Genomic DNA, 21,248 nt, shown 5'->3' with positions numbered 1-21,248 from the left:
ACTTGTTAGCTTCTTTTATGCTTCAAGCTTCTGGATGTCCTGACAGGTTTCTCAGCCTCTGACTTCCTTCCTTCATTTTAGTCAACATTCACAATATTCCTTTCTGTCTTCCATTTAAAGGTAGTCTAAGTAAGAGCAACTTAGCAGTATAAAGAAGGGTAAACTGCAGTGTATTCTCAGTTTTCGAACAGCATTATTCTATGCTTAGCCTTCATTCCTGTAGAATTCTATTAAGAGACAAACTTAAAGCTGATCGTGGGGGGGGAGGCAAAAACTAATCCTTCAATAGCTTATTTAGCTCAATCACTGAACAATATAGGAATGAAAAACAGGGAGCAAGAAATTCTCAGTTTAAAACCCTTACTAAATCAGCTAGCCTCAGCAACAGAAAAACTAAAGCTGGTCTCCATTCCATGAGCAGGTAAGGGGATGAAAGCAGCAAATATTCACACTTACTGACTCAATTAAGTGCCCAACAAAAAAAAATCATCAGATGTTGACTGGATTCAGCTGAATAAGCTGAGTCACTATCTTCTGAGTAGTGACCTTGTGGTAGCAGGTTCTCATGGGCCTGGATCACAGCACAAAGCATTATGGAAATGGGTAGGAAAAAGACAAAGATCTAGACACCAGGTAAAATCAAAAGTGGCCAGAACTGGTCAATATTAGAAGTAAGCTTCATCAGCCCAGCGGGGGGTGGGGGCTTTGCTTATGAACAAATCTTAACAGTTACTTACAAAATTGTATTCTGGTCCTTACTGCAGCCACTGGGACACTGTAGATGCCTTGTAGATAATTTTTCACATCAGGTTTTGTCATTCTGTAAAATTCAGGTTATAATATTAAAATGTTAATGCTTAGAGAAACGAATGTCAATGGGTTTTGCCCACCCAGGAGATCAGACCATTATTCAACTTTAAAACAGACAATAAGAATTTCAAAGAGACACAAGAACTTACAGATATTAGAGTCTGGAGTAAAAAGTAAACTACTTGAATCTTGCGGGTCAGGCAGCATCTGTTCATATTTCAAGTCAAGAGCCTTCATCTAAACTGAAAGACTTTTTTTGTAGAAAGTGGGAGAAGTCAAATGAAAATCTGTTTGGTTAAGCACAATTTTTGACAGACGAAGTAGAAATTTAGCAGAGGGGAACTGGATGAATCCATGTATAGAAAGAAACACACAGCCCTAAGGCCTTCCTTATGTGGAAATGGGTTGCTCTTTCAGTCCTGATGAAGGGTTTCAACCTGAAATGTCCACTGCTACTTTGTACCGCTGACGCGTTGAGTTCCTCCAGCATATTGTTAGTCGATATTAACAGACATTTACATGCATTCATTTTGTAAATAGATAAAAATTGTTTTATAAATCACAATCTAACAAAGAACTTTTCTACTTCAATATCACACAAACTATATAGTCCATGCTCCATCATGACAAACTTACATTAACTTTATCAATTTCATGAAAACCAAAAGCAGTTCCTCCAGCAGTTTTTAGTTTTGCAATAAATATTTAATATTGTTAGCCAACTACGGCCAGCTGGATATTATGTTTACCAAACTATTGCATTGAATTAGTGGATAAATTTATTGGCATATCATAAAAGCGATGATCTGCTTATATCCAAAGACTTCCACACTAGCTCTATCTTTCAGATTCCAGAAACTGAAGCCTAAAATTCCCCATTTTCAATATACATTCAGTGGCCACTTTATTAGGTACACTCACTTGCTAATGCCAGTTATGTGGCTGCAACTCAGTGCATAAAAACATGCAGACATAGTCAAGAGTTTCAGTTGTTGTTCAGTCCAAAGATCAGAATGAAGAAGAAATGTGATCCAAGCGACTTTAACTGCGGAATGATTATTGATGCCAGACACAGTGATTTAAATATCTCAGAAACTGCTGATCTCCTGGGATTTTCATACATAATGGTTTGTAGCATTTACAAAGAGTGGTGTGAAAAACAAAAAACATCCTGTGAGTGGCAATTCTGAGGTCAAAAATACCTTGTTGATGAGATAGCTCAGAGGAGAATGGCCAGACTGGTTCAAGCTGACAAGAAAGTGACAGTAACTCAAATAACCACATGTTACAATAGTGTGTGCAGAAAAGCATCTCTGAATGCACAACACACTAAACCATGAAGTAGACTACTGAGTGTAGATAGAACTACAATTCGTGCACAGCTCTCTTGAGCCCTCTACTGGATAAAATAAAGTACCAGGAAACAAAATAACAGTACACAAGAGATTCTGCAGATGCTGGAAATCTAGAACAACACATACAAAATGCTGGAGGAACTCAAGCAGGTCCTGCAGCATTATCAGAGGAAAGTAAGCAGTTGAAATTATGGTCGAAGACGCTTCATCGGGGCTGCAATAACAGTAAGTCGGCCAAATTGATTTGGTCACAGCTAACTCATGTTTCCACTCCAAGTTAGTGACTTTCAAAATTACTTTAAGCCCAGGACATGCCAAATAACAAAATGCTGGTGCATCCGGCACTCTATTGCCTGGAGTCCCATTTGCAGGAATTTCCTGGGAAACATTCCTCTGACCATACACTAGCCAAACCTACCACATGGTCAGAGTACCCATTCATTTGATTATGCGGCTCGAAGCCTACTTGCCAGATGCTTCATGATCGCTCTTAGGACATAACTTGTCAGTACAACTGACCCTCCATATTTTGCCAGGTAAGTACAGAAGGCCGTGTTCTGAAGCCTGAATCCTGCTTCAATTAGACCAGTATTTAAAAATTTACATCATGTTGGAACAATCAGGAAGCATTAACCCGATACAAACTTTTTTTTGTTCCAATATGATGCAAATTTTTGAATATTTAGCCTCCTAAAAGCACCCCAAAAAGTTCAGGTGTTATTACAATGCACAAATGCAAGAACAATTTCTACTACAAGAAATCAGTTTAATGGCTATGTCATTATGGCTAGGTCTGAAGACACCACAGGGCCAAAAAGGTAGGAGTTGAGGATCAGTTTATCCTCGATACAAGACTGAGAGCTCCAGGGAACCAAAGAGAATAGTAGATCCAACTAATTTCACAGAAAAGCCTGGAGTTTTGTTGTGTAGATCCATCCCCTCCTACTTACTCCATGGGAATCCTAAACTGAACTGTATTCTCTGGTTGCTCCTTCCCAGGTCTCACAAGGGTCATAAAAAAGTTGGTTCGAAATATCCTGAGTTGAGGGTTTCCATATTGATATAGTGGATAGCTGTAGGAAAATAAAAGATATTTTAAGTATATACAAACACTTTGCCACTGGGCTTATATCAATAAATCATGTGCAAGTCTACATTCCTGGTCCATCTTTTGATATCTCTGTAATACCTCCTTGGTTTTCCAAAAAGAGAAAGTTAGGGGGTTTCTTCTCCTTTCTTGTCCAATACTTATCCAACAAATGAAATCCAGTCATATATCTCATCTGTGTTTGTGGAGATTTACTTACTTGCTAAATGCTGTATTTCTGTAGACTACAACTGCAGCTGCATTTCCAAAATACCTTTCTGACTGTGAAGTGGTTTGGGACATCCCAGGATCTGAAGCATACTTTATATCCACATATGGTTTATAATGCATTGCCATGTGTATAACTATAATGATGTGGTTGCAGCCTGCAGTCCTCAGCAGACAGAATGGAACAAGTTACAAATTCTGAAAACTTCCTTGACATATTTCTTTTCCCATTTCAAGCATGCTTTAAATTTAATAGTCTGCATATTTTTCTAGACAATCTCTTCTCTTTATTCTGATGTACTTAATCGTTTTCTCCTACACCTCATAGCTACTACTGCCAAACCTGTTCGATTTAGAAGCATAGCAATTTATTCAATAACCTGTTTGGGAAAAATATAGTGCCAAAAGACTGGTAGATAACTAAAATTACCATGTTTAACATTGTGGATAGACGATACCCAAGGATCTACTGAAGTGTTCTGTAGAAAATGCCCTTTTCCTTGGAACACATTTTGCAAATCATTATGAATCAGAATTAGGTTTGTTATCACTGGCATGTGTCATGAAATTTGTTAACTTAGCAGCAGCAGTTCAATGCAATACATAATATAGAAGAAAAAAAAAATAATAATAAATAAGTAAATTAATTACAATATACATACATTGAATAGATTTAAATCCATGCAAAAAAAACAGAAATATATATAAAAAATGAGGTAGTGTTCATGGATTCAATGTCCACTTAGAAATCGGATGGGCAGGGGAAGAAGCTGTTCCTGAATCGCTGAATGTGTATAACACAATAAGCCATTGTTCTGATAAAGTCTTCTAACTAAATTATCAAATCTTTCTTTATCCACAAATGTTGACAGGCTCATTAAATTTTCTCAGCATATTCAGTTTTTAATTAATGTAAATATATATGCAGCAATCCCACACTCAAACTTACCTGGTCATGATGCAGAGGGCCTACTTTCCTGGGACAAACAAATCCCTGACACCAATGTCAAAACCTGAAAAGTGGCAATGCCTCCAACAGAGCACTGGAGAAGCACTGACACTCACTTGAAAAGCTTTGGCAAATGGAAAAACCCTGACCACAGGACCATTATCTGGTTACATCTGTAAACTTATTTACAGATTTAAACTTACTTAAACTTATTCTCAAAAGATTGAGAATTAAATACAAGAAATTCTGCAGATGCTGGAAATCCAAAGCAATGCACACAAAATGCTGGTGGAACTCAGCAGGTCAGGCAACATCTACAGAAATGAATAGCTAGTTGACATTTCGGGCCAAGACCCTTCTTCAGGGCTGGTGAATTAAATACTAGTTATAGAGGAACTTGCCTTGGACCTCTGTGCCCCTGCTGAATTCAACTGGCTTGTAGATGTTGCACCACAGCTAACTTGTGTAGGACCTGAGAGCCGGTTTTCCAATGTAAATGATGAATGTAATGTCAGCACAATGGAGCTGAACTCCATAGGGCAATGAAACTTTGGAATACATGTGAAACAAAATCAACCATCACTAAGCAGCTTTGGGACTATCATCTTTAACTAGATATGCTTATTAGTACTCGTCACTTATAAATCAAGTACATCTCAGCAGTTATATTCAGAACCTCAAGCAACTATAGCCAAAAGCTAACTATTCTACTGTATCCCCTGCATAACTACTAGGAACTGCAGTAGAATGGTTAGCTTGCTGGATGCAGTGCAAAATAGGGAGCCACTCTGGCTGGCAAAGGATATAAAGGTGAAGTCCTACAAAGTCAATGTCAAGTCCATGATAGTCCACAGCTTTTATTACTGGTATAGATAGACTTCAGAATTAAAATCAATTTCCAAACTTAGAGATATACATTTAGTAGCTGGTCAAAACAGAGGAACATTGCTATACAATGGTCATAAGACAAGTAAATGAATTTCAACATAACTCATGTTTTGGTGAGAAAAATAAGGTCAAAGTTATTTAGAAATAATATAAATGGGACAAAAGAGCAAAGGGATCTGAGAGTCCAGATACACAAATCACCAAAAGGAGTGACACAGTTAATTAGGTCACCAAAAAAACAAACCAAGAACAAGAGGGATTGAATAAAGTAGATGTTATGTTAAACTTATACTGAACCTTAGTTAGACCACACAGTATTATGTGCAAGTTGAGATCACAATATTTAAGTAGAAGAATGTAGAGGCACAGGAAGGATGCAAAAAAAAGATTTACAATGACTTCAGAGTACAAGGTCATACTAATCAGGAAAGAGTAGACAGTCATTTTCCATACGAGTTAGAAAACAAAGATTAACGATCATCAATACAACAGCCACCAAGAGAATTGAGAAGCAAAAAGTGGTGAGGAAGTAGAACTCACTATTGCAGGGAGCAATTTGCATGAATGGTATACTTGCACTGGGATATAAGAACGTGAAAGGGAACACATCGAGGTATGTAGCGACAGAACTAAACATGCAACGAGCAAAGAATCATGAAGTATCAGGATGTATCATATCTTTGCAGTCTACAAACATATAAATTACACATTACATAATATATAATTATATACTTTAGCTCCACCCTGACATGCTCCATTGATTTTCCATGGATCGCACCATGTCAATCTTAAAAATATTTCATATGTCATCTTCAGAATGCCTTTTAACATTAGCTTAAACTGCAGTAGCTGGCAGAGCCCTCAAAGCCTCACACACTCATTGTTAATTGTTCATTACCTTGGTATTCAGCTCCTTTAGAACATAATCATAAGACCATAAGATATAGGAGCAAATTTAAGCCATTCAGCATATGAAGTCTGCTCTGCCATTCCATTCTGGCTCATTTATTACCCCTCTCGACCCCATTCAGCTGCCTTCTCCCCATAACCTTCGATGTCCTTACTAATCAAAAACTTAACAAACTCTGGCTTATTCCCCCCCCCCCCCCAGGTGTCTTGTCTCTAGATCCATCAGTGCACAATCCATTAGACTTTGATTCCCAGTTGGTAGCTTCTATGACAATTACAATACTAAACAATTCTCGTAATGCAGACAGTCCCTTTGACACAATCTAGTTCAGTGCTGCTTCTTCCTCTCTGCTGTTTACTTCCAGCTTTTAACCTCAGTCCAGCCCTCACCTCATCTTCATTCTCTCTCCTATTGCTGTCAATTGCCCTGTTATGATAGTCATAATTATTTAAAACATTAACTTCAGAATTATTTTTCTGCAGTACTATAAATTTCCATTGAATTATGGAGAATTTTTTTCCATAATGAACAAGGTCTATGACAAAAGGTCTGTGCATCTGTCATCTCAACACAGTGGAATAGAACTCACCTACGGGCCAAGTTACGGACTTACAAGGAGGGAGCAATCACAGGCCACGTGAAGAACACTCAGCAAAATAAGGGTGTGGCATCAGAGGGGCACAGTAATACTAAAATGATGAATGCAATTCTTCAAATAATACTGTAAACATCAGATTAAAGTAACAGGCAACAACACACAGGGTGAACAAGATTAACCAATGTGAATAGAAACAAGGAGTCATGAAAGACCGCTGATGCTGGAATATGGAACAACACACCAACTGCTGGAAGAACTAAGTGCTTGAAGCAGCATCTGTGGGAGGAAAGAAACTACTGGTATTTAAGGCCGAAATCCAGCATCAGGTATTCCTTATGGGAAACAATGAGATTCCCCTGCTGACTGTACCACACGACCCAACATTTGTTGGCTAAATTGAAGAGCACAAAAGAGAACACAATTAAACAGAACAGAACTCGGGTAAACAGAACACAATTTAAAAAAGTAAAAAGATATAATACACAAAGATAGGCAGTAACAAACAGTGCATTCTGTTTTACCTTTTGGAACTGAGACCACAGAAGATTCACCAGATAATTAATTGGTGATAATTAAAGAATGGGGATGATGGGAGCTGAGTGAATCCAACTGATGTATTCAAACAGCATGTATTTGTCATAATGGAACGTGTTACTTTTACAGAACTGAACCTGGGTACTTTCAGTTATCAAAACTAAATGCAACTAGTCTCCCTCCACATCACATCCTACTCCTGATAAAATATACATATGCCTTATCTCTCCCATTTTTCCTACTTTGCCCACCCTTCACAACTTCTCAGCCAATGAAGCAAGTGTATCAGGTGCCACTTACTGCCCCCTCACTGAGAAAAACTTCAATTTCGTCTCCTTGTCTAGAATTTCTCAATCCAACCCCTAGCTGTCAATTCCTTCACTGTTTCCCACCAATTAGTTTACCTATTGTTGGATCCGAATGTTTAAGTTGTTTTTTGCGGTTTAACAATTAATCGTCTGCTTATATTTTATGTAGTTTGTATATGCATTTAACAATTTAACATGTTTCCTAGTGGCACGGTATGTACCTGTATATGCAATTGTTCAACGTGTCCTCTAGTGGTTACGTTGGTATAATTCTGTAAAGTCTGGATGCTCCTCTTGGTGCTGCATTACTTGAATAGGAGGTATCTCATTGGTTGACTCTTACCTATGAATCTGAATTTAATTTTGCTTACCTATCAAATATAAAATTAACGAACCACAGAACAATGCTATCTTAGTCTATTAGTCATTTTAAGTCTTTGTTCTGCCTTCTGCTACTAGCTTCTGCTGTTACTGTCCATTTCAATGTTACTGTGTTCTATCAATGCTTAATAAAATGATTATGAAGCAACAAGTTTTGATCCTCTTTCCCAACTTCTGAAAGAACCATAGATTCAAACATCAAAATCCAACACTTTGTTTCTCATTATTCCTTTAGTAACCACAGGGGAAGGTAAACTGGTAATTAGTTTAATTGAAGATGGCTTACAGTAAGTTTTTAAAGCTGATTACAGCTTTGGGGTTTGCTTAGGCAGCAAAAGTATTTAACGCTGCGGGTAGAGATTTTATAAAAACAATAAGAACAATAGTAATCTCTTACAAAGAAAACAATGATCTCTTTCTCCACTTTCCATACATTGAGAAGCTGGATATTGATTTTTTTACACAGCACTAAAATTTCAGATTTTAGCTTAAGATGTAGTAAGATGTAGTTAGACACAGTTAAGATAAGGTGGCACGGTAGCATAGGCAACCCGGGTTCAATTCCCACCGCTGCCTGTAAGGAGATTGTACATTCTCTCCGTGACAGCGTGGGTTCCCTCCCAGTGCCCTGGTTTCCACCCAAAGTCCAAAGACAAACCGGCTGGTTGGTTAATTGGTCATTGTAAATTGCCCCATGATTAGGCCAGGATTAAACTGGGGGATTGCTGTACGCTGTGGCTCAAAGAGACAGAATGGCCTATTCCACACTGCATCTCAATAAATAAATAAATATTCAGGTCATCATACCAGCATTGGCCTTTTCAAGCAAATAACTACATAATTTACCCCATTCCCTCATTTGGAATACTGATACTATTGTCCTTATCTAGGGAAGGATGTTGGACGCATCAGAAACAATTGAGGAGTTTTATTCTACTGATACCTGAAAACAGTAGGTTGTCATAGGAGGAAGATTGGACAGGTTAAGCTTTTATTGGCTAGCATCTAGAAGAGAAGCAACTATAAATACTATATACAAGGGGGTTTAAGTGCAAAGATAAAAATTTAAAGATATGTAAACAGAATGGTAGGACCCTGAAACATGCTGACCCAAGGAGATGGTACAAACAGAAAACAGAGCAATATTTAAGAGGCATTTAGAAATCACATGAACAAGTCAGGAATAGAGGGACATGGAGCACCTACAGGCTAATTGGATTAGACTGGCTATAAGACTGGTGATACGGTGGACTGAGGGGTTTGTTCCTGTGCTGTACTGTTCTATATTCAGTGAACTATGAAAGATTCCAAGGGTTCTTAACAAGGTGTATATGGAGAGGATGGTTCCTCTTGAAGATTAATCTAAGATCTAGGAGTCACAGTTTGAAGACAGAGGTGACACGTTTATGATAAAGATGTGAAAGATGTGTTAAAATTTTCTCTCTGTGATTCATGAATCTTTGGAATTCTCTCCCTCAATGGGCAGTATAAGCAGAGTCTTGGAATAATGTCAAAGGTTCAAATAAAATTCTTGAAAGCAAGAGGGTGGAAAACTACTCTTGACAGATGGAAATGTGGAAAACATAGTTACAACCATATTAGCTCTGATCTTGCTGAATAGCAAAGCAGGCTTGAGGGGTGTCATGCTTTCTTTCTTTCCAACCTTTTCCAAGTGTATCCCAAATCCTTTTCAAAAGTTACTATAAATTAGCTTCTACTATTCCTTCTGCCTCAGATCACTGCCATCAATACCTATCTATTAACAGTCTTAATGAACATTATGTATCTGTTAAAAAGGAGCACTAAACCAATTCCCTTTACTATACAGACTGAGGCCAGTATGTTCAGTTCATACACAGTTTAATTCAGAACAGTTGGCAGATGGAAAGCTTTTTTTGGCAAGATTCCACTTGCAGCAATGGCCTCTCACCATCTGGATTCTTTTAAAAAGTTAGAGTTTTGTTTAATTATTAACTTCAATATCCATTTTTCACCTTAAAGCGTTGAAGGAGTGGGTTGGAGTTGAAGGCAACATGATTGGAAAAACTGACAGCACAAAATTAACTTCAATTAACATTTGTAAAAATTGCCTTGGTATCATGTAAAGCCAGTGAAATTTGTGCGCAAACTCTTCAGGGGCACCCCACTAAACTAATATTCATTCAATTAATTCTGAATTACAGGCTACGTATTTAACATTTTGTATAAAACCACAGCCTTAGATAATTAATGCAATACTTGTGACAATAACTGCTGCAGAAAAGTTAAACTTTTATACATTTCTATTGCACAAAAACACAACTCCTAAAAGTTCAAAATTCTAGAAGCAACAATACTTCTAAATATTAGAACAGTAAAAACATTGTCCCTGCTTTAATAATTCCTTCATATCATCAGCCTGTAAAATCACAGCAATCCATGCCATTTCACCAGAATTAGAGAACATATATCCTCAATCAGAGGTCATGATTAGGGGGTAAAAGGTGAGAAGTTTAAAGGGAACACGAGGGGAAACTTCTTCAGAGGGTCATAAGAGTGTGGAATGAGCAACCAGCAGAAGTGGTGCGCCTGAGCTCGATTTCAACACTTATAAGAAGTTTGGATGGCTACATGGATGGTAGGGATGAGAAGGGCTACAATTCCAGTACAAGTCAATGGGTGTAGGCAATTTAAATTATTTCAGCATGTACTAGATGGGCCAAGGGGCCTGTTTTTGTCCTGTGCTTATGACTCATTCATACATATCCTGTACATGGGCATTACATTTTATAATAAATAGAAACCCAACTTTCAAACAAAAAAAAAGTAGTCTTGGATTCTTTTAACATGAGCAGAACCCCCCTATTGCAACTATACTCCTTGCTAAACAACATAACTAACCACAGGGTCAACTAGCATATCTGTATGGTTGCATCAACTAGCATAGAGATGAGGAATGTAGTGGTAAACTTTCTTGACTAACTTTTAAATAAGTGTTTGAATCTCACAATGGCAGCTGGGGAATTTAAACTTAACTAATTAAATCTGGAAACTTAAAAATATGCCGGATTCAGTACCAGTGCCATGAAATTTCTTTATTCTTTGTGACAACCATATATTCGGTCTTCTTGTAGTCTTCTTTGCACTTTCTTCGATGACTTTAGCTAGTACTTCTTGGAGCTTCTCTTTAGAAGTAGCTGTCAGCATTATGTATGTCTGCTCATCGTAGGTTGTTCAAATTGTATCCATCAATTATCATGCCCGGAATACAGCTAATTTCGTTTAGAAACTTCTCACTATAAATGGTAGGATGGGCAAGAGAACTCAACCCAGTCTGACACCCCTCTTAATCTAGACAAAATCACTTTGTTCATTTGAACTCTCATTCCTGTTCTTTGTTCCCAATACAAAGAAAAAATACAGAAACATGAATTTAAAGTGGGCAATGAAATAATTCAATTACTTAGGGAGCACTATCTGACAATAGGGCTGATGTTGAAAATGGGAGGATTGCGATTGCTAAATGTATGCTCAAGCAAGGTATTAAAGAATAACAATTTCTATGGCTATGAAACTCAAGAGTGTTGTGCTTGTACATTCATTACACACTAACATATGGAAGCTAACGTTGGCCAATATCAAAGCAAAATAAGGGAAGACTCGACAGTGCAGAAATGTAGTTTTTGAAAAGAATGATGAAAATTTCAAGAAAGAACAGAGTAACAAATGACGAACTGTTACGAAAAGCCGTAATAAGAAGAGAGCAGATATCAACCAAGATACGACAGCTGGAATTTCTGGGACATGTTCTGCAAAAAGAGAAGCTGGAACAACTTGCAGTGATAGGAAAAAAATTGATGGAAGAAAAAGTTGTGGTCAACAGGGCACGACACGTGTTACATCAAGGGATGGACAAGCAAAAGTTTTGAAGAGCTGATTAGAACTTCTCAGACTAAAGACAGACAGAGGAACATGATCAGTCACGTCATACAACATGGCACATAATGACAATGATGATGATGACCTTGAAATTAATAAACTGCTGTAAAAACCATCTGAGTCACCAATTTCTTTCAAAAAAGGAAATCCGCTATCCTCACCCATTTTGCCCAACCACTTTACTCTAGATCTTTAAGAAAATGGTTGATTCATAACCCTGTTCAAGGAAGACAGTAAGTGCCAGTGATGCTCACATCATGTGAACAAGTAAAAAATATGCAATGTCAGCTCAACAAGTTCAATTATTAGACCTGTGTTAGTGATCTGTTTTCTGAGAAATTTAATTCATTCTTATCTCTCCGCACTTTCCACAGCTAACAACTCATTCCCCTATCAAACTACATATTAGGAATCGAGGCTTGAATCAACAAGAAATTCAAATTCAGTATCAGAACAGCAAAGCCACAATGTTCATTCCTTGTCCAACACGCTAATCTCTACCAATGACCAGATCTCACCCTACACTAACCACTGACTCAAGCTAAAGCAGATTGCAAACAAATTTAACCCTTTGTTTACCGCGAACTGCACTTCAAGTAAATCTTCTATTAATTGCAGATTCACTAACTTTCATTTTTGGAACACAGTTCCTAACCCACACGTTCATCATCTTTGAATCCATCTGTCAACAGTTAAGTGGCCCTACCTTAAACAGACTCAGACATCATCAGCATCCTTGTAAATCAACACTTACTTAGTTGCTCCACCATTTCATCTAACTTGAATTTGTATAATATGAGCATATGGAAAATTGTCTCATGATAAACATCATTGAACAATAATCAATGCTATCTAATAGGAGAGAAAACTAAAAGTCTTTGCTGAAAAAGTTTTTTTTTAGGGGAAAGAGAACCTTAAAAAAGGAAGGTCAGAAAATGTGCAGAGACAGGGAGGATTAGGTCTGGGATGCCTTTGTGACCCACTGAGTGGCCAGTGATCTGAGCAGTTTAAGTGGGTGAGTATTTTTTAAGTTAGCACTCATACTTGGACCTGTACAGGTCAGTGGCTACGGGATCGCTAGGTATCAAAAACACAGCGGACAGCTGAACTGGTAGACATAAAAGTTGTATGTGCACGTGCATGCGTTTATGTAAGAGACTAAACTTTCTGCGTTAATTTGGTAAGGCAGGGCCGCCAGTTGTGAAGGGTGGTTACTGAAAGTTCGGGACACCAGTGGGAGAATGTATACTTGTTCCGAGAACTGTAGACAAACATCCAAGGGGTTAGTGTGGACATGGTGGAGGATTACAAATACCTGGGGATACGAATTGACAATAAACTGGACTGGTCAAAGAACACTGAGGCTGTCTACAAAAAGGGTCAGAGCCATCTCTATTTCCTGAGGAGACTGAGGTCCTTTAACATCTGCCGGACGATGCTGAGGATGGTCTATGAGTCTGTGGTGGCCAGTGCTATGATGTTTGCTGTTGTGTGCTGGGGCAGCAGGCTGAGGGTAGCAGACACAACAGAATCAACAAACTCATTCGTAAAGCCAGTGATGTCGTGGGGGTGGAACTGGACTCTCTGACGGTGGTGTCTGAAAAGAGGATGCTATCCAAGTTGCATGCCATCTTGGACAATGTCTCCCATCCACTCCATAATGTACTGGTGAGGCACAGGAGTACATTCAGCCAGAGACTCATTCCACTGAGATGCAACACTGAGCGTGACAGGAAGTCATTCCTGCCTGTGGCCGTCAAACTTTACAACTCCTCCCTCGGAGTGTCAGGCTACATCCACACTGTAACCGAAGCTTTTTCTCTTCGTTTTTACCCTCCGACCACACTAAAATGGCATTTTCGTCCCCCGAAACCGCAGCTTTTCAGAAACGCTTTCCAGGGTGGGTATTTTTGAAAACGCTGCTTGGGCAGATCAGTGTGGACGGGGTAACCAAAGACTTTTGAAAACGCTATCAGACGGCAGCGCGCTATTGACAGCGACAGGTTGCTATCGATGCAATGCTCCTCAGACAGGACGAAGAGATCAATACTCCCCAATGCCAATCGGCTTTACAATTCAACCACCAGGAGTAAGGTATGTTAAAGTGCCGGGGTTAGGACTCAATGTATTTAAGTAAACTACTTAAGAACTTTTTAAAAGCTATTATTAATGCTTTTTGAGAGGGTGATTTTAGATACATATCATATTTTTACTGAGTTAAGTATTGTATGCAATTAGTTTTGCTACAATAAGTGTATGGGACATTGGAAAAAATGTTGAATTTCCCCATGGGGATGAATAAAGTATCTATCTATCTATTTCATTGTTTTCTTGAACGCAACCTAACAATTTCAGAACAGACAGCAAAGAGACTGAAGCCAGAAGAGTTAGAAATGTACTCACCAAATACTGTCACCATAACTTACTGAATAAGTAAGTATACTCACTTTGCCCTGTTTTCTGTCCTTGCTCGTATGAAGGTGGTTTACCTATTTATGCAAGTACTTCTCTGACAATAGATGTGTAACAGCCTAATGTAACACTGTACGGAAATACAAGATAACACTGATGCAGACATGTTTTTCACATTTAACAAGGTGCTTTATTAATGCAACAGAGTTAGTCAGTTTTTCCAATGTTCGTCGTCAGCTGGGTCAATCTGTCCATGAACTCCCTGTCGGTTGCCACCGTACACTCTAGTATGTTTTTATCACTCTTAAGTTCTCCTGCGCGAAAGCCAACAGCTGTCTGTCGTTTTAAGTTTTTCTAGTCTGTAACTACACAAACTCGCACTTTTATGGCAAGATTCGACACCAAACATGTCACTTGTTTTCGGTAGATGTGTCCTGCGCATGCACAGGAGGAGGAGATTCGCCAAAATCTCTATTTCAGTGTGGATAGAGATATTTTCAAAAATGCATAGTGTGAACGCCTATCGTTTTTATGTGAAACCGGCGTTTTCAAAATTATCCAGTCTAGTGTGGATGTAGCCTCAGACACCCTGAGCCACTAGGCTGGTCCTGGACTAATTTCTACTTGGCATTACTTACTTATTATTAGTTAATTATTTATGATTTTATATTGCTATATTTCTACACTATTCTTGGTTGGTGCGACTGTAACGAAACCCAATTTCCCTCTGGATCAATATAGTATGTCTGTCTGTCTGTGAGTATGTGTGTGTGTACTTTAGTGTAATAGTTAGATGCAAAGGAATACTGCAAACATCATGAGTTCAGACACACATAAACGGCAGATTGCAGAGTACATACTCTGGATTTTAAGTGTGTACTGTTTAACTCATATCTGTCATTTATGTTTTGCCTGGTGCAGGAATTAGTGTTGAGATATTTCAGGGAGAAGTTTTACCCAGATGTATATCAGGTTGGCACCTATTGAGGTCAGGCAACGTCAGGTAAAGAACACTGAAGACCTAAGCCAGCCCTTGACCCTGATTATGACCATTCATAAGTCCTTCACCCCCATTTTATCAGAGCTGACCTCATATCCGCATGGGAATTCAGAATTCTGGCAAAAGCTTGGGGAAATGGTTGAAATTCACTATATGCATGCTAAAGATATATACATTTTGCTAAAAGCAAAGTGCCCGAGGAATATGTGGGACAGTATGGCCCAGGAGATGCAGGATGGTTCATGGGCAACTGCTGGGAATGCCAGCAACGAAGAGAAAAACCATTTCAGAGCAAGAGGTCTACTCATCCCAACGCTGCATGACATTTTATGACACTTTTACATTACTTTTTACATTTTACATTTCATCCACAATGCTTCCTTTGAACAAGACACAAACTTTACACTTCCCCTTTTGCACCCACACAACAGACACCCAAATAAATTTAAATCAGCATTATCTGGTCTTCCAATTAACTGTGGTTCACAGTTCTTAGAAACCCATTGTTCAGAGCTGCATTTTAGATTTATTTCACAACTCATATTTGAATCTGAAGACTAGTGGCTGAAGACAGTTGCTGAAGTTATTTGCTATAAGTGCTAATGCCAAAAACGTTCTAACTATCTAATAGGAAAGAAAACTAAAAGTCTTTGTTGAAAAGGCTTTTATGGAGGAAGGAGAACCTTAAAAAGAGGAAAGTCAGAAAGTGTGGAGAGACAGGGAGGATTAGGAAATGCAAAACTGAGAGAAGTCGGAAGTGAAAGAGGAATGAAAGATTAAAGAGAGAGTCATGCTGATCTGAAGACTATTAGGCTGCAGGAGGTTCCAAAAGGAAAGGGTATGAAAGACTTTGAACATAACTTAACTTTGACCTTTTGGAGACTAATACAAGCACAAAAATTTTGGTTGTGCAAGAAAAATTTTAGCCTCAGATTTAAGTTAGGGATCTCAATTCAGAACTCCAATCTCTACTTATCTCTCTACATTTCCCATTACTCAAGATAATAGCCAAACATAAGCTAGCAAAATAGCTGGGATACATTCTGAGATAGGCTGGGAAGGGCGTTGGCCCGAAACGTCAACTGTTTACTCTTTTCCACAGATGCTGCTTGGCTTGCTGAGTTCATCCACCATTTTGTGTGTGTTGCTTTGGATCTCCAGCATCTGCAGATTTCTCATATGTCGGATATTTTGTTTTGTTTGAACTGAATATATGCAGCATGGAGGACAGAAGATAGAAATCATTTGTGATAAAGATTGTCAAACACTTTAGAATCATAGCACACCAAAGAAAGGGGTCATAGTGGGCTGGGGAGGGAAGGTGGTTGACAAATGCTGGTGGTTAAAATGAAACTGATTGCAACATACGGAACAGACAGAAGTGAATTTCAAGTTTCAAGTTTTGATATGTAACTACTGAAAATTGCGGCTCATCTATGACTGACCACCGGACAAGCAATCTGACAATATCAAGATAGTGGGGGAGTTCTCAGCAGTGGAGAGATATCCTTGGCACAATCAGCACTAAATGGAATTTGACCCCCAAGTCTTTGGGCGGGTAGCATGCAGGAAATGATCAAGGTCAGCACTGTTGGAAATGCACATATACACTACTTAATAAACTTACAAACAAAAGTTTATAGGCTAAAATCAAAGAAATACATTTTTAAGAAAACAGTAAGAACCTAGATAAGTTGTATCAGGAAAAAGATTGAATTTAAAATCTCAAAATCTTTGATTTCAGAAAGGGTGGATTTAGAATCACAATAAAAATTCAATGAAATTTGCAAATATCACATGCACAGAAGTTAACAACTTACATAGAATATAGAATAATAGAGCACAGAACCTGGCACTCAATGTCAGTGAGCTGAAAAAGCTGATTGTAGACTTTAGAAACAGGAAGACGAGGAAACATGAACCAATCCTCATAGAGGGATCAGAAATGGAGAGAGTGAGCAGTTTCAAGTTCCTGTGTGTCAAAATCTCTGAGGACTTAAACCTGGTCCCAACATATCGATGCAGTTATAAAGAAAGCAAGACTTCATTAGGAGTTTGAAGAGATTTGGTCTATCAACAGATACACTCAAAAACTTCTTTAGATGTACCATGGAGAGCATTCTGACAGGTTGCATCACTGTCTGATATGTGGGGGGGGGGAGCTACTACACAGGACCGGAAGAAGCTGCAGAGGGTTTAAAATTTAGTCGGCTCCATCTTAGATACTAGCCTACAAAGTACTCAGGATATCTTTAAGGAGCAGCGTCTCAGAAAAGCAGCGTCCATTATTAAGGATCTCCAGCACCCAGGGCATGCCCTTTTCTCACTGTTACCATCAGGTAAGACGTACAGAAGCCTGAAGGCACACACTCAATGATTCAGGAACAGCTTCTTCCCCTCTGCCATCCGATTCCTAATTGCACTGAACACTACCTCACTTTTTTAATATAAATTATTTCTGTTTTTGCACGATTTTAATCTATTCAATATACATATACTGTAATTGATTTACTTACTTTTTAATTGCTTTTCTTTTTCTTCTATATTATGTACTGCATTGAACTGCTGCTGCTAAGTTAACAAATTTCACAACACACGCCATTGATAATAAACCTGATTCTGATTCAGTACTGGCCTTTTGACCCACAATGTTGTGCTGACCTATACAAATCTACTCCATCATCTATCTAACTCTTCCCTTCTACACAGGCCCTTAGCCTTCCATTTTTCTTACATCCACATCCCTACCAAAGAATATTTTAGAAGTCCCTAATGTATCTGGCCTCCAAGAGGATCACAAACTTTTCATACAGCTTAGAAGCTTGTGTGCCTCAAAGACCTGGAGAGCTGTTAGCTGGAGTCAGGGCCTTAGTAGGACCTCACATGCCAAACAGGTCAAAGGGTAGAGGCCAGACTAAGAGTGTTCCACCAGTCCTCCAGGTTCAGGTGTCCAGCTCAGGGCTAACAACCCTGACTGGTTAGAAAAAATCGTTACGGAAACAGCAATGAAGAATCTTTCTATGTCAATGTGCGACTGCATTGACAGAGAGAGATGGCAAACTTTCATTACTACCCTAAACGCCAGTGGCGTAATGGGCTGTAAACATGTGTCTGCCTTGAACATTACCCCCGGCAGTGCATTCCAGGCAGCCACCCTACCTCTGACATTGCTCCATTCACCCTCAACAGCCACCCTCCCACTCTTTCAAGTCTTGATTAACAAAAGGAAGGTGTCCTTTATGGCAGCTGAACCACACATTAATCTTGCTTTCTGCTGTACTTCTTTTAGGGTTCTGTGAATATGCACCCCAAGGTCCTATAGTGCTACATCATTATTTGCTCTTTGAAATACATTTCTAAAACTTCAGATTTTGATCTCACACTCTTCTTAGTGCCTAGCAAGTCCACTGATACTTTCCTACATTTGAAAGCTTTTTCATTTGCCATGGCAACAAGTCAATTTTTGTTTCATTTGAAAGCTCCTGAACTATGACCACTACAGTTATATCTTCGCCATACACTTATGTCACAAAAGGAAGGGAAATATGAACATCTCTTGGTCAAAATAGCACCAAGCTGTAACGTCCATCAAGGCTCAGACCAAGCTGCTTTTTTTTAAGGTTTGTAGGAATGATTTTGGGGACAGCGAGGGGATTTAGGCATCAGGTGAGGATCTAAGGACAAGGATGAGGGGGAGTTGGAGGTCAGAGGTAGTAAATGAAGAGGCAGGGCAGGAGGCAGTAGTCAGTCCAGGTCGGTGCACTCCACGGTGATCCTGGGGGGGTCAGCAGGCACTGAGGATGGAGACCAGTTACCCTTGGGTCAATGGGTCCTGAGCTGAGGGTCTGTACGGCTGGGAGGCACAAGGTTCAGTGACCTCGAGGTCACTGGGGTTGGAGATTCATGCAAGCTTGGAGATCAGAGTCCCATGGTCGGTGATATCCTGAGGTTGGCGCAGTCCGGAGGATGAAGGCAAAGGTTGAAGTTCAGAGGTCGGAGAGTCCAGAGGCAGAAGCCCAAAGGTCGAAAATCAAAGTAAGTTGAGATAGAAGCCCCTGGATTAGCTTCTCTAGAGACCAAGACCCAAGTCTGCTGTTAGTTCATTCTACAAGTAGACTTTTGAGATGGAAAATTACCTCTGAAATCCTAACAACAACACACAAAATGCTGGTGGAACACAGCAGGCCAGGCAGCATCTATAGGGAGAAGCGCTGTCAACATTTTGGGCTGAGACCATTACCTCCTCCCATAGATGCTGTCTGGCCTGTTGAGTTCTGCCAGCATTTTGTGTTTTTTTATTTATTTCCAGCATCTGCAGATTCACTCGTGTTGCCTTTAAAATAATTCAAATATTTACACACAACTTTATCCAGTAGTTTAATATTCAACTGAATGGTAAAACATTAAAGTACTGTAATTCAGTTTTCCATTTCTGATGGTCATTGGTCTGAAACATTAACTGTTTCTCCCTTCACCAACAGGAAAAAATCTCCAGATCCCACAGACGCTCCCTGACCTGCTGAGTCCTTCCAGCATTTTGCGTGTTCCCCCTTCAGAGATGCTGTCTGACCTGTCGGGAATCTCCAATGTTTTCTGCTTTTACTTCTTACTTTCAGCATCTGCCATTTCTTGCTTTTCAAATGAAGTGATTCTAGAATTGCCAGTAACTCCTCAGCACCTGGGTGCTGTGTTGTTTGGGCTCAAAGGCGAGTGGACTCAGCAGCAGAGCAGAAGAACACAGCTCCACATTGCAGCATCTGAAATCAGCTGCAGGTCAGACAGCATCCGTGAGAGAAAAAGACGTCTTGGGTCAAAACTCTGTGTCGTGACTCAAAGCATCATCAAGAGCTTTCCTCCCATAGATGTTGCCCGACCTATACAGGTCTTGAGGGCGTAGTGTGCAATCACAATATTTATAATAGGTTATTCAAACTGAGTTTTTGAGAAACACGAAAAACTCAATTAGGATAACTAACCTGAAGCCGGAGGGAGGGGTTGCATGGAGCAGCACGTTGAACAAGAGGGTAAATGATCAGGAGGATGGAGAGGGCTAGAAGGGGGAAAGAGGAGTTCGTATGGGTGAGGGAAGGGAGTTGCACGGAGGAGAGGGAGAGGTTTGTACGGTGTTGGGGGGGGGGGGGGATGGAGTTACACGGGTAACGGGTGTGCAGACTGGGGTAGTAAAAATATAAAATGCATATTATAGTGTTGCAGTTGGGGGGGGGCGGGAGAGGGAGAACGATGGGTTGGGGAAGGCCGCCCCCTCCCCGCCGGGAGACCGGAGAGTTGCCTTCCTCTAATTTAACCCTCCCCACCCGAATCGGCCACGACGGGCCGGGAAGCGAACGCCGATCGCCACTTAAATCCGGCATCCACGGCAGTCACTGAATCCACCCCCAAACCCGCCCCGTTCACTCACATCACTCTCCGCGCCATCGCAGGCAGCACCGACCTCGCCGCGCAACGCTCCGCACCGCGGCCCCACAGCGAACCCTGGCGGCACCAGCTGGCGGCAAGGCCGGACAAACGGATCGCGGCCCCACAGCGAACCCTGGCGTCATAGCCAGGCAGTACATTCCTCTTTTACTCTCCGTGAGCAACTCTCCTCTTCCTGACCCTAATTTAATTATTCTACACATTCCTTTTGTTAACCTTCCCCCTTTCTCCCTCTGACCTTTCAGCTCTCTTTTTCTTCATTCTCCCCTTTTCTGGACTGGCAAGGTCAGCACTTATTTTTCTTGAGAAAGTGGACGTTACAATCTTCTTAAACTGCGACAGTCCTCCTAAAGGTACTCTTGCTTTTCTCTTTGGCAGTCCCTTGGTACTTCTGCAGTTTTGTGAGTTCTCATAAAGTCATAAAGAGAGATACA

The 21,248-nt window shown here is 39.9% G+C and overlaps 1 protein-coding gene across 5 annotated transcripts in view; it reads right to left on the bottom strand.

The window, feature by feature from the left end:
- The window catches only part of mrpl23 (mitochondrial ribosomal protein L23), a 65,273-nt gene extending 44,392 nt beyond the window's left edge, over positions 1-20,881 (bottom strand). Inside the window, exons 1-3 of one of the 5 annotated variants that reach the window (XM_073049241.1) lie at positions 20,798-20,881; positions 3,116-3,238; positions 738-820 (exon numbers count right to left, since the gene is read on the bottom strand). In XM_073049241.1, the coding sequence (XP_072905342.1) occupies positions 738-820; positions 3,116-3,238; positions 20,798-20,814 (223 nt within the window). In that variant the 5' untranslated portion in view covers positions 20,815-20,881. Of the gene's footprint in view, positions 1-737; positions 821-1,731; positions 1,800-3,115; positions 3,239-4,429; positions 4,453-19,894; positions 19,930-20,797 lie in introns of those variants that run through there. The other 4 variants (XM_073049240.1, XM_073049242.1, XM_073049244.1 and 1 more) reach the window with 4 other exon arrangements.
- Positions 20,882-21,248: the final 367 nt, after the last annotated feature.

This window comes from Hemitrygon akajei, chromosome 6 (assembly GCF_048418815.1).
Source record: "Hemitrygon akajei chromosome 6, sHemAka1.3, whole genome shotgun sequence".
Classification (NCBI taxonomy): Eukaryota; Metazoa; Chordata; class Chondrichthyes; order Myliobatiformes; family Dasyatidae; genus Hemitrygon; species Hemitrygon akajei.
This window is presented reverse-complemented; position numbering and strand designations above follow the sequence as displayed.